Below are 13,770 nucleotides of genomic sequence, written 5' to 3' on the forward strand. Positions count from 1 at the left end.
ATAGTTTCTTAGATAAATGGTGAGATTAAGTCATGATTTAAACGAAAACAATCTTTATTGTCTTTGGTCATTACTTTACTTACAAATAACAAATTATACATAGAATCTCATTTAGCACCAAATGTTTATAATGTCACGCAGTATGTTTATACACTTCTATTCAATATTATAATTTCCATGAGTATACTTAGCGTATTTTAAATAACAATTACGTATTCTATCTGCCTTCCTTGTTGTATTAACACTATAACATCATACAGCTATGTAGTGGCTACACTACATTAGGGGCAGTCTCCACAGGCGAGGAAGTCACGACGATACTATTCTAAATACTCTCATAGAAGGTGTCTCCACGTTGATTGCGGTGAAATGTCAACTTATCTCGATTCTCCCGCCTCTGGAGGCAACCCTTAGTGAACTTAGATCCAGAAGTCACTCTAGCTTACAAACAAATAAGTTTCGAGCCGCCGCCCTAACCACTGCCCTCACGTCATAAACATGATTGCATGGCACGACAGCTCAAGTGAATTAATTTCAAACTAAGCTAGAGTACCTCCCTCTACTCCCACCTCCTCACTGATGCCTGATGAGTCTGTCCAGCGAGTTCCAGCTGCAGGAGTAATCGATCTGCAGGTGTCCGTAGCGCGACAGGTGGAAGTTGTCAGGGGCGGCCTTGGGGAACGGGCGCGCCCAGTCCTCGTAGTCTGGTGACAGGCTGTCGTACGTTAGATGCTCGTACGCGTCCGTCAGTCTGTGGAGAGAATAGTTACGGTGAATAACTACGTAATTTGTTTACGGTATTTTATTTTTTAAATTTATGTAGGTAAATGTAAGTAAGACTGATACCTAATGATAAAAAGTCTTTGCAAAATCGCACTCTTTATTGTCATGACTATAGTTGGACTGTAGTTATATTCATTCACACCATTTTAATGTGTTGTTCTATGCCTCTAACCACTACCACTACTCGATACACTTGGTATGTGGTGGTGATATAAGCCCAAATGCTTTCAATCATCCTACAGGTATTAGGAATCAGGAATTTACTATTGAAATAATTTATTATTCTTGACCTCGCAACGAAATTTCCCTAAAAGTATAAATTTTCTTAAAAATATGGATTCGGTGGTTTATCTTTACCCCTCGGACACAGAACCGGTATACAGAAAAGGAACCTACCTAAGTACATATATCTTCAGAATTTGCAGCACTTTATGATTATGCAAGTCTATCGATTACATCCATTATGCCAACATCGTGTTATGAGAGGGTTTCATGCATGGGCAGCCCTTGTAACGATAATAGGCCCTGTTTCTTGCCATATAGTCAGGTCCACACAACACAAGCACGTATGTTTTCCTTGGTATGCTCTCACTCACACAAACATGCCATAAATAAGCTGTAGTTACTGCAGGATATGGGCCTTCTTGCCATAATCTGTAAGATTGGAGATAGATACCTACCATATAACTCAAACGTCTATCAAACAAAATGTCAGACCCAGCAATCGAACATGGGTCCCGGCACAACAGTCAAAGTTATTAACCACTTGCGCTATCAGGTCGCCCATATTAGCTCATATTCACTCCGTCATGCATGATATTTGATAACCACGCAAGGTTAGATAATATACAAACTGATCCACTTGACGCTATTGCAATTTCGCACAAATCCGCTACCTACTATGACGAATGTGAAGCTTCGACACCACGAACTTTCTAGATCTGCTAAATCTTCGTTTGTTTTGCGTTCACGTAATCTCTGTGCTCGAGAAAGTTAACCAAGTAATTGACAGATGCTTTAAACTCGCCTACCTAAATGTGTGGGTGTTTTAGAGCTATTATTATAGAGATACTTATATTATTGTAATGTATACTGTCTTGCTTCCTGGGATTTTAAAAGCATCAATAGTGTGATTTACCGTGACAGCATATCATTTGTCAGACTTTATGCCATCGTCTAGGCACCAACTATGTTACCATAGTAGGTATTTTATATTTATACTGTTGTTAAGCTGGTTACATCGAGAAAGTCTTTCCCGCGTGGCATTAGTTATCATAAGTAAATGCCTAGTTATTTAATAACTACAAGATCCCTCGTATATTTTTAATGAAGCTCACATGCCTTAATAATTACAAAAACCTTAACCGACTACAATTTTGATGCGCCTCAGGAAATCTGATGATCACGAAATGCTTGCGAAAAAATCTGCAACGTTGCATAAATTTATAGTTCAAGTAGACCTTACCTGTTTATAAATTATAGTCATTTTGGTAAATTGATGCTTTTTAATGAGTAGCTGAGAATTTAACGACATCATTAAAGTGTAAACTGTAAAGGTGCTTACTTTCTACTTTTGTCATCTCTAGCTTGACTTAACACCGCGCTTAACTTAAACGGTCATTGTTAAGGGTCAATGTTATAAACACGTTTCACTCAACTCTTTATCTAAAAACAAGAGCATAGTAGATTCTCACAGGTGCAACTTTCATTTGTAGGAAGCAAAAAACTCGAACGCGTTCACACGATAGCGTACCATCGGAGATACATCCATACTGCTATTTAAAACAATATCCCGTGCGCAACTCTTCGTGCGACCGTGTGTGTCTGTAGTAAACAGACAGGCATGCTTCAAGCGGTTCTAAGCTATAAGGTAGGCCACCGTCCGATTCCTCGATAGTACATTGGCGTTGCATTATTATACTTGTAGCTACCGTTGCAGACTGGGTAGGTGAATAACTACTAGATCTACATAGTTCACTTGTCTCCTGCATCTTAGCGTGAGGGATAAGCTCACAAATCTTATGATGAAGACAGTAAAGACTCTTATGGTTTGATACGGTCTGGCGCCTTTAGATTCTACGGGACTATTTATATTGAACGAAGGGTAGTGGACTTTTTGCTTGTAATATTTTCCATGGAAGACGGCGTCATGCAAGCGCCGTGATGGGAACACGCTCTAGTCGACATGTTGACATAATAATGCAGACTAAAGAAAGATAAGTTTTAGTTCAATCTTTCGCAAAATGTATTAATAGGTGATCTGGTTCTACAAGAAACCGTTTGAGTGGCAGGCAGCGAGTTATTCTCGCGTTAATCACTGGCTTCTGGTACTCGATAGAGACATATTTCTGTGAGAAGTGTCTACAGAAACTTATTGAATGTAACTAGCGTTATTAATGTAATTATTATTCATCTCTCATGTTGTCAGCGTGAAACTCTGTGCGTTTTGTCGTGCATACCTATCTGCGATCGTCTGCGCTGTGTTCAACGTGCGTAAAATTATTGTTTTACTGCAGGTTTCATAAGCGATACGTCTTTATAACCGTAGGGAATTACCTTTTTTAAAACTGATTGTGCCTGGTGAGCCGACTATATTATACAACATTATTAAATAAATTGAATTTCCAATGGCCCCTTGAGTCCCTTTTCAGCTTAACATACTTACCGCTTAAGAAACACCCTGTATCCCCTGTATGTGTATAGCCGCGTGCACAACGGCTGTAAACCTCGGATAGGCACACCTAGAACGCGATACAATGCTCGTTCTGTATGGACGTGTGAACGTGTCCTTAGGGACGACGATACAGACCGAGTATTGAATCGCGTTCTCCGCTAATTAGGGAGACATATCACATACCCTGAAGACACACATAAGGGTTCCATAAAACCTACAAATAGCACCAACTTACCTCGAGTGTCTCCTCTGCTTCCCATACCCCAGCGCCATGGCATAGTCGGGGTGATGTTGCAGCGACATCCGCGCCCGCGGCGGGGGCGGCAAGTAGCCGGGCGGGGGCGGCAACATGGGCCCGTATAGCGGCTCGTACAGCATGGGGTGTGGGGCGTAGACTGGCTCTTCGATGTAGAGGGATCTGCGCCGCTCTCCTGTCAGGGGTAGAGGTGGTGAGTTGACCAGAATTTAATATGTCTTTGAAAATATAACTACAGCTATAACTTGACGAAGTGTGTCCACAGTTGGTGTTTAAAATATACTTCTTATCTTCTTAATTGTGTCATTTTTCTTAGGGTGTTTATGTTTACAAAACTGAGATCTGATGGGAGGAAGGGAAATTAACGAGATTTACTAGGATGATGGATTAATGATTATAATAATCTTCTACTCAATTAACGTAGGGAAGGAATAATTGTTCTTGCCTTTGCCACCTCCTTATTTACGAGTAGATAGTGTACCTGCTACCTACCACCGATTGCGGGTAATACATAATAATATTGGCAGACGGCTATGAAGCCAATTTTCAAGTAGGTATTTATAAGTGTGAGTATATCAGTCCCAATATTGCGATAAATAATTATCAACCTATTAATCAAATTTAATTATTTAAAATAAAACACAATACAACGTTCAAAGTACCCCGAGAACTTTTTATCTTGAACGCGTTGAACTCTTTTGTATGGCAATTGAATGTTGATTTCATTAGTACGTAAACGTTGTGTTGAATGGTTATGAAAAGTTTTAAATTAATAATTCACCTAGTTACATACACAATAATCTACATCAAATAAATAAATAATAGTTATATCACAAGCAAAACTCACTATGCCGGAAACGATGAGAAAATTTATCCAAACACAAAACCGGAAAATTTATTCTTGTTAGTTGTTACGCAGAAATGGTTTAATTACATAAAAGAAAACCTAACGAGACAGATAGACTATCGCAAACAGCACCTCGTTAGAGTCATTGCATTTCTAGCTGTTGCATATTAATTAATTTCTTAATTAATTAACTTACTGATCATTCGATCGCCGTAGATCGCCATATCTGGGTGCATTTCTGGGATCATCGCGCGGGACACTTTCCTTCCATACACGGCATAGTCTGGTCCTGCCTCCTCTGCATGGCTCAAGCTCGCTTTCCTCTTCACGGGAACATTTTCTTCTTCTGAGTCATAGTTCTTTGTCGGCACGTAGTAGAAGCTGGCACTGACTGGCTCGCCGGCGAACGAGTTGAAGTTTTCAGGAGGCGCCTCTGGCTCCATCGGTATCATGCCGTAGGCTTCGTTGTCCCAGGGGTCGAGGTACAGCCTCTGGTTCGGTGGAGGAGTCGCCTCCTCGTCCCCCTCACTGTCGAAGTCCACGGCTGCCCAGTAAGGGCTCCCCGCGTGCCCAGGCATTTTGCTTTTCATCCGGTCACTGCAGTTCTAAGTTGTTTTCAACACTGACTCGAAGCTGTAACTAGTAACTGGTATGACCACATAACCGCGCACGTTCGCGCGTCCTATCCGCGTATGGTCTTGTTATTTATGCGCGCATCGAAGCTGTTTGTTATTCCCGGCACGGAGATGTCAATAATTCGAGGTATGGAGAATGAGCGACGGTCGCGGGTTGCGCACACGCAGCTCGCGCACGCTAGCGACTGCCGACGGACGAATAGCGAGTGGGAATAGATGAAGACGCTCACTTCTCGGCAAAAAATATTGTTTATGATGAGTAGTTGTTTAGCTTGGCTCGTGGGCTGAGAATGAAAAGTGGGTAGCTAGCTGAGCTGTTGTACCTACTTATGCATTGTTTGGATTGTAATTAGGTGCCTATGTTTATTATAAGTAGGTAATAATAATAACTATGTTAATAGCTGTATCACGGTATGTATACATATAGGTATTGTCTACCTACCTTCCTGGACTACCTGGGAATTAACAATACTTAAGGAAGCAGTATTGGTTAAATTAAAAATAAACTTAAACAATGTAGGTGGGTAGGTATATACCTTTCATCTAATGACTAGTGGGAGAGTAAATCCACGATGATGATGATGATGATGATAGGCTATTGTTCATGAAATTAATAAATTTACCTACCTACTGTACCTACATACAATAAGTTTAGTAGAATTACAACACTATAAATTAACGAATCATAATAAGTAAACTTATCATACGAGCCTACTATTTACTTTTTAGTAAGTACCTACTCTACCTACATTGTTTTCCAATAACCCTATGTGATTTTTAAAGAGTACCTACCTACTTTGTTAGTTTTGAAATAGAGCTTAGATTGGCACATTTCCTTCAAATTTCAAAACCATTGAAGCTATTTTCTAAAATTGGTAGTTCGATACCTGAAAATCTCTGAAAATAAAGAATAACTAGGTAGGTAAGTACCTACCTATGTATGAGTTAAAAAATAGGTTCCTATAATAGTTAATCTTACCAGTTAACATGGAAATAATAAGTAAGTACAGTTCTCCCATATTAATAATGCACATGCAAATCTTCGCAAACTGTCGTATTCCCGGAAACACCCGAATCATTGAATCGTAAGAGCGTTAAACAATGCACTTGGATATTGCACCTTGTTCGAAAGAAATATGAGTCTATATCATGTGTAAATACATACAGTTCCCCAAAATTGATAATGCACATAGAAATCTTCGTCATTGTTCGGCAACGGTCGTATTCCCGAGCGTTAGAAAACTATTATGTATTTAGAGTGGTTAAGTACATTTTCTTCATGAAATTTTAGTAGAATTATGTAATTGGTGCTAAAAGAGATAATTGATTTATCAGTAACGAAATTTGATTCGATAATTCATAATAATCCATAATATTAAAATTTACTTCGAAAATGTTACAGTAAGTACTTTTCAAGTGTCTTACTGAAGCTGATGTAAAGATGGATGAAAGAAGGTTTGAATAACACAAGGTTTATATTATAAGGAGAAATGGATTTCAAACACAGGTTTATATTAAAATTTTTAAATCTCAGTTCAAAAGTATTTACAGCACTGATTATTTATTACATAAATAAAAATGTTTACATTAAAATCTCAGTTCAAAAGTATTTACAGCGCTGATCATTCACAATAATATTACAATTACAAACTTGGTCTTTTGGGTGTGGCTTTACTGGCAAAGTGAAGTCTATCAATGTGACGTATATTTTATTCTTAAATGTGCCTCATAATATGGCATCGTCAAAAATAATTAAAGTTGAAATTAAATTCACATTTGAAAAAATAACAAGAACCATGTGTAATTGCAGCTCTTTATAATTCCACAAAAGTAATATTGATCTTGACCTTGAGACCCTTGACTGATCGGTGACAGCCACCGACCGCCAAAATTGTTTTCGATTATGTGTCACATGATATTGACTACTATTTATTTCGAACAAGGATCAAAATGCAAGTGCTCTTACGATTCAATGATTCGGGTGTTTCCGGGAATACGACAGTTTGCGAAGATTTGCATGCGCATTATTAATATGGGAGAACTGTACCTAATCGAAAATAATTCGGGCTGTCGGCGGCTGTCAGCGATCAGCAGGGCGATCACGAACAATATAGAATCAAATGCGAGTGCGACTATTGTCAACTTGAAAGCACTTTCGTACACTTTTTAGTCTTTTTACCTATAGAATTGACAGTGGTCGCACTCGCATTCGATTCTATACGTTAGCTCCTTGTTAGCTCTGTTTTTCGTGATCGCCCTGCAGTCAAAGGTCCGTCAGTTCTCTTGTCAGTCAGTTCTGTGGAGATATATGTACCTATAGAGCTGTTATTTGGTTTTGTTTTCAAATGTGAATTTAATTTCAACTTTAATAAAATTATTCTTGATGACGCCTTATTATGAGACAAATTAAATACCTAATAAAATATATGTCACATTGATAGACTTCACCACACCCAAAAAACAAGTTTCTAATTGTAATATTAATGGGAAATGATCAGTGCTGTAAAAACTTTTTAACTGCGATTTTAAAATTTTAATGTAAATCTGTGTTTGAAATCCATTTTTCCTCTTCTAATATAAACCTTGTGTAATTCAAACCTTCTTTCATCCATCTTGCAATCTTTGGTTGTGGCACTATGCCGTGTGTGACTGACACAGCAAATTCCGCCAAATTCAATAGTAATAAGGAACACACATGTATATTATAGCTGTCTTTACGGTAATTTAGATATATTTACAGGGTTAATACCTGGAACAAATAGACAAACACATTATATATACAGGACATCACAAATAGGGGTTAGTATAGTTTTAGTATATATAATGACAATATACAAATTTACAGTTTAATATTATTAGTCTTGAGAAATCTGTACAGAATGTTAGCAACTGGAGTATGTACAAGTGTTAGTAGATAATTAATATTTACAGGTTTAGGAATGGATGGGGGGAGGAAATCGTGGAGGGAGGTTTGAAGATTGGGACACTCAAAGAAAAGATGATCAACAGATCCTTCGCTGGTACCGCAGTCACATACAGAACTATCACGCACCCGAATCCTAGCCAGGTGCACAGGGGTGCACGCATGACCCAGACGGAGCCTGCAAATAGTGGAGGTAGCAGGTTTATCAAGGAATCTTGCTCTAGAAAACCATGGCCTTTTGGGGATATGGGGTTGAATGTTGGAGTAGAACTTACCTTTGAGATTCCTGGAAGTGTCCCAGGACACTTTCCAGGATCTATCTAGCCTCGGACCTGCGAGCGAGGCAAGGTCATGAGCGAAGTTTTGGTAATGAGTATCCAGGCCCAAGCTAACGGCTTCCTTAGCGAAGGAATCTGCACACTCATTACCAATGATGCCACTGTGTCCGGGAATCCAGGCAATAGCTACCTCAATACCCTGAGTCACACAGCGATGAAGAGTTTCTCTAATTTTGAGAATTATTGGAAATTTTGATTTAAATTTAAATGGATAAGCGATGATAGCTTGTAAACAGCTGGCCGAATCTGATAAAATGATAGTTTTATTTAATTTGTGGGACTCAGTGTAGAGAAGAGCTTCTAAGATAGCTGTTGCCTCGCCCGTGAAGACCGAGGTTTCAGGAGGACACTTGAAACTCAACACAACCCTGTATCTGGGCAGCCATACAGCTAAACCCACGTTGCCATCTTCAGATAATTTAGAGGCATCGGTGTAGATGGGGAGCCAGTCCGGCCACTCAGTATTGAGTTTCTCATTTAGGGCTCTATCAGCCCCAGGGGAGTCCTTTCTGATGCCCAAATCCAGGGCTATGTTGGGTTGAAAAACTAGGGTGTCATAGGGGACTTCGAAAAGGGGGTTAGTTTTAAATTTCACAGTGGGATGAGGGAGGTTAGTGCAAAAAATGAATGTTTTAAGGAGGAAAGAAAGACCATGGTTTTCTTGGGAGTTACATAACCGCCTAAGGGTATCAAGCTTGGCCAATAAGGGGTGAGAGTCGGATTGCCAAATTTTGAAGAAGAAACGATCACACAAATACTGCCTCCGGAGTGAAAGAGGGGGATCAACGCACTCCACCTGCAGGGCATTGGTGGGAGAAGATCTCATCGCACCCGATATAATACGAAGACACTTGTACTGTATTTTGTCGAGTTTTTCCAATGCAGCCTTGTTACAGGGGTCCAGTACAAAGGAAGCATAATCGAAATGACTTCGAACAATAGCATTGTACAAGAGTTTCTGTGAGTAGGGATGAGACCCCCACCATACGCCCGACAGAGATCTAAGGACGTTGACGCCCCTCTCGCACTTTTGAGCCACATAATTCATGTGATGGGTTCCCGATAATCGTGAATCTAAAATAACGCCTAAAAATTTCACTTTGTTGGCTACAGCAATTGTATCTTCTCCAATAACGAGATCGACATCAGGGATGTGGCGTTTTCTGGTGAATACAACTGCTGTGCATTTTGGGGGGGAGAGAGATAACCCATGACCATCCAGCCAATCCGTGAGGTACCTAAGCGCCAGGTTCAGCTGTACATTTGTCTCTTCTAACGAAGGAGATGCATAATAGAGAGCCAGGTCGTCGGCGTACTGTAGAATGTCGCAAAAGCAGTCAACGGATTTATCAAGATCATAAGTATAAAGACTGTAAAGAAGGGGGCTTAAGACCGATCCCTGGGGAAGGCCTTTCCATACAAATTTTGGGGAGTCCAAGGTCGAAGGGGATTTTATGTAGATAGATCTCTCCATGAATAGGCTGCAAACCAAACGGGTAAGCTTCACTGGAATGCTCAGCTGGCGCATTTTCTGCCTGAGCACAGGAAGAAGGACGTTATCGTAGGCAGACGCTATGTCAAGAAAGACACCCACAAGGTATTCTTTCCTCTTAAATGCGATGTGAATATCTGTAGTAAGAATTGCAAGGCTGTCTAGGGTGCTCATACCTTTCCTAAAACCAAACTGGGTTTTAGCGAGGATTCCCCTGTTTTCAACTAACCATTCCAGCCTGCATTTAATCATGTGTTCCAAGATTTTCGACAAAGCAGAGGAGAGGGCGATTGGACGTCGGGAGTTAGGGTCACGGGGGTCTTTTCCGGCCTTCAATATGGGAACGACTATTTGCTTACTCCAAGAGCATGGAGTAACTCCATACTCAAGAAAGTAGTTTATCAGCTCCAAGTAGAAGCACTTGACCTTGAGGCTTGATTTTGAAAGGAAAGAGTATGGAATGCCATCAATACCTGGAGAAGAATCGGTTAAGCCAGATAAAGCAGATTGAAGTTCATCCATAGAGAATGGAGAATCCAACCTGTCTGAAGATGGTAAGGGAGCTGGTGGGGGGCGGAGAGCACTAGAGTGTGGGACATAAGGTGGAGCCAGTTTATCGCTGAACCCTTCTAGCCATAGAGAGGGATCGTTGCATAAGATATCTTCGACATTAAGGGAACCGCGATATCGCCGAATGTATCTCCACACCAGAGAGGAGGGAGACCTAGGAGAAAGATTTTCACAAAATCTGATCCAACCCTGTTTCTTTTTCTTTTTAAGAAGCCGTTTGGTTCGTGCGGCTATTCTTTTGTAACTTATGAAATTTTCCATGCTCATATTAGCTAGATAAACATCCTCTGCGTTTTTTCGATCTTCAATAGCCGAAGTGCAGTCAGAATCCCACCAGGGTGGTGAGACTCTTAGGCCCTTACGAGATTTTTTATTTTTAGCAGAGGATGTGAGAGCTTTTTCGAATAGTTCATAGTTACCAAGAAAGTTGTCACTGGAACAGGGTTGGATCAGATCAAGTTTATCTTCAACAGAGGTGATGAATGTGGACCAGTCATTCCTACCTATCATGTATCTTGGGAAGGCACATGAATCAGCAGGAACGCTAGTTCTGTTAGGTATAGTAATAGAAATTGGAAAATGATCACTCCCAAAAGTATTTGGGAGGACCCTCCAGAATATTGATGTTGAAAGAAGAGGAGAAGAAAAAGTGAGATCAACAGCACTTTTTGGGTTCTGACGTGGAAGGACTCGACGGGTAGGAGAGCGGTCATTTAAAATACAAACATCTAAGGTATCAAGCATGTCTAAGAGGGCGATTGCAAAAGCGTCGGTGTGATAAGAACCCCATGAGGTATGATGGGCGTTAAAGTCCCCCATGATCAGGAGAGGTTGGGGGAGGGAAGAAATGATGTTATAAAAAGATGGAAGCAGAGAGGGATGAGGATTAGGGAAATACACGGACACGAAAGTAATGTCTAAAGCCCTAAGAGCCACAACATTAAATTCCTGTCCGTGAGGGGGGGTAGGGATAGAGGAGAAGATAAGGGAACGCTTCACAAGTAAAGCGCACCCAGCAAACCCGTCATCCCTGTCATCCCGCAGACACGAGTAGCCCGGAACTCGGAAACGAGAACCTGGCGCTAGCCATGACTCCGAGATGGCAACGACAACGGGCTTGATATTGTCAATGAGAGTGAGTAATTCATGTGATTTACTTTTAAGGCTCTGAGCATTCCACTGGAGGACCCGGATCGGGTTCAGAGCCATTCTGGGTGAAGGATGTAAGCTCCTTGAGTTTTAGGGCAACGTGGGGCGGTATTGTGTCGCTGAATTTAGCCAGCAGACTAACAACTAAGGAAAGAAGATTGTCTAATAAGTTGTCATTAGGGGTGATAGAAGTGATAGAGTTGAGGGCACTTCCATTAGGAAGTGAGGAAGATGGGGAAGAGATAAGTGCCTGATGGGCAAGTCTGTCGTAACCAGGACTGAGGGGAGACCTAGGCCTACGCTGTGTGTATACAGTCTTTTTGTATGATTTGTTTGCAGGTGGGCCAATAGGTTGTGAAGCAGTAACTTCAGCAAATGATTTTCTGCTCTTAGGAAGTCGAGCATCGGCTTCAGCGAAAGAGATGCTGTCCTGCGACATAATGACTTTAATGGATTTCTGTCTGGCTTGCTCAGGACAATTTTTACTAGTGGAGGCATGACTTCCGGAACAGTAGATGCAAGTGGGAGGGTCGGCATCGCAAGTCTCACCCAAGTGTGGCTGGGCACACTTGTAGCAGCGAGGCTTGGACCGGCAACTAGCCTTCATATGGCCAAACCTGCAGCAAGCATGGCACTGAATTGTCGGGTAAGTATACCTTTCAATTTCTACCGCTGCACGGTAGGAGAAAATTTTCTCTGGGAGAAGTTGACCTCTAAAGGTGATGACAATGGTCTGAGTGGGGACGTAGGAAGTATTTCCGTTGTTAACTACTTTTCGGCTAATTCTCCGGGCTTTTAGGACAATACCACAGCCAGCCGGGAGGTCCAAGGAACCTACAAACTCATCCATGGAGAGATCAAGTGGTACTCGCCTAGCAACACCCATCCGGGTGATGTGGTAGGTTGGAATTACAGCCTTAAATTTGTTTGTAGTCAGGGCAGGATGCTTGATAAATTCATTGGCTGCCTTCGCAGACCTAAATTCTACAGTGACCCTGTTGCGGCCTGTCATTTTGACACCATCCCTTGTGATGTCGGAAATTTTATTTTTGTACAAAAATTGACCGAACTTGATAGCCCTAAGCGGGGATGAAGCAGCTGGAGCTGTGCTTCCCGACGAGCTTTCCTGGGTGACATGTACGATGAATGGGCCGGGGTCAGAGTCGTCGTACACCTTGGTGGCGTCGAGACTAGGGTGCGTGAATATGGTTTGTATGCTTGCGGATGCTAAGTCGGGGTCGACAATAACACGCTTACCTTTTGGTGTTGAACTTTGTTCATCATCCCTAGGGCGCTTTCGCGTCTCCTGGGAAGAGTCCGTGAGTATATCCGGTGAGGAAGACATCTGTTGATCATCTGGGGGATCAGGATCTGGGGGCCGATCCGAGTGGTGCTCCATTATATTGAAATGGAGCTAAAATACGAGTTTACGGACGAACACAACACTTACCACTAACCACCACCACACTTACTACAACAAACAAGTATTAACACTGTAAATTGGCACAGAAAAGGCTCGAAATCGCGCTGATAATTAGGACCACGTGGGTACCCTAGTTACGCTCGAAACGGAATCTTCATCCATCTTTACATCAGCTTCAGTAAAACACTTGAAAAGTACTATAACATTTTCGAAGTAAAAAGTATTATGAATTATCGAATCAAATTTCGTTACGGATAAATCAATATCTCTTTTAGCACCAAACACATAATTCTACTAAAATTGCACGAAGAAAATGCACTTAACCACTCTAAATACATATCGTTTTCTAACGCTCGGGAATACGACCGTTGCCGAACAATGACGAAGATTTCTATGCGCATTATCAATTTTGGGGAACTGTAACTACTTATTACTTCCATCTATCAAACGCCTATAAAATCTGTCAAATTTCGATTCAAACACTTGTTAAACAGTGTTTAAAGTTTTTTGTGGCAGTACAGTTATTATATGCACCTGAAAGAGTCACGCTACAGTACACAACTAAATAAAAAACAGGTTTGTGTATTTGGTAGTCAGAATAAGGAGTGATGAATGACTTTATTATTTTATTGTGGCAACACCGATAGAAACGTCAAAATGTCAAATTCATCAATTCAACT

The 13,770-nt window shown here is 41.1% G+C and overlaps 1 protein-coding gene across 1 annotated transcript; it reads right to left on the reverse strand.

Annotated features, from left to right (window-relative positions):
* Positions 1-15: 15 nt before the first annotated feature.
* LOC119693759 lies at positions 16-5,394 on the reverse strand. The gene is made up of 3 exons (XM_038118230.2): positions 4,757-5,394; positions 3,693-3,888; positions 16-751 (listed from the first exon to the last, which is right to left on the reverse strand). Exons 1-3 carry the CDS (start codon positions 5,148-5,150, stop codon positions 574-576), a joined length of 768 nt encoding a protein of 255 aa, XP_037974158.2. The 5' UTR covers positions 5,151-5,394; the 3' UTR covers positions 16-573.
* Between the last annotated feature and the right edge of the window lie 8,376 nt (positions 5,395-13,770).

Source organism: Plutella xylostella, chromosome 10 (assembly GCF_932276165.1).
Source record: "Plutella xylostella chromosome 10, ilPluXylo3.1, whole genome shotgun sequence".
NCBI classification, from domain to species: Eukaryota; Metazoa; Arthropoda; class Insecta; order Lepidoptera; family Plutellidae; genus Plutella; species Plutella xylostella.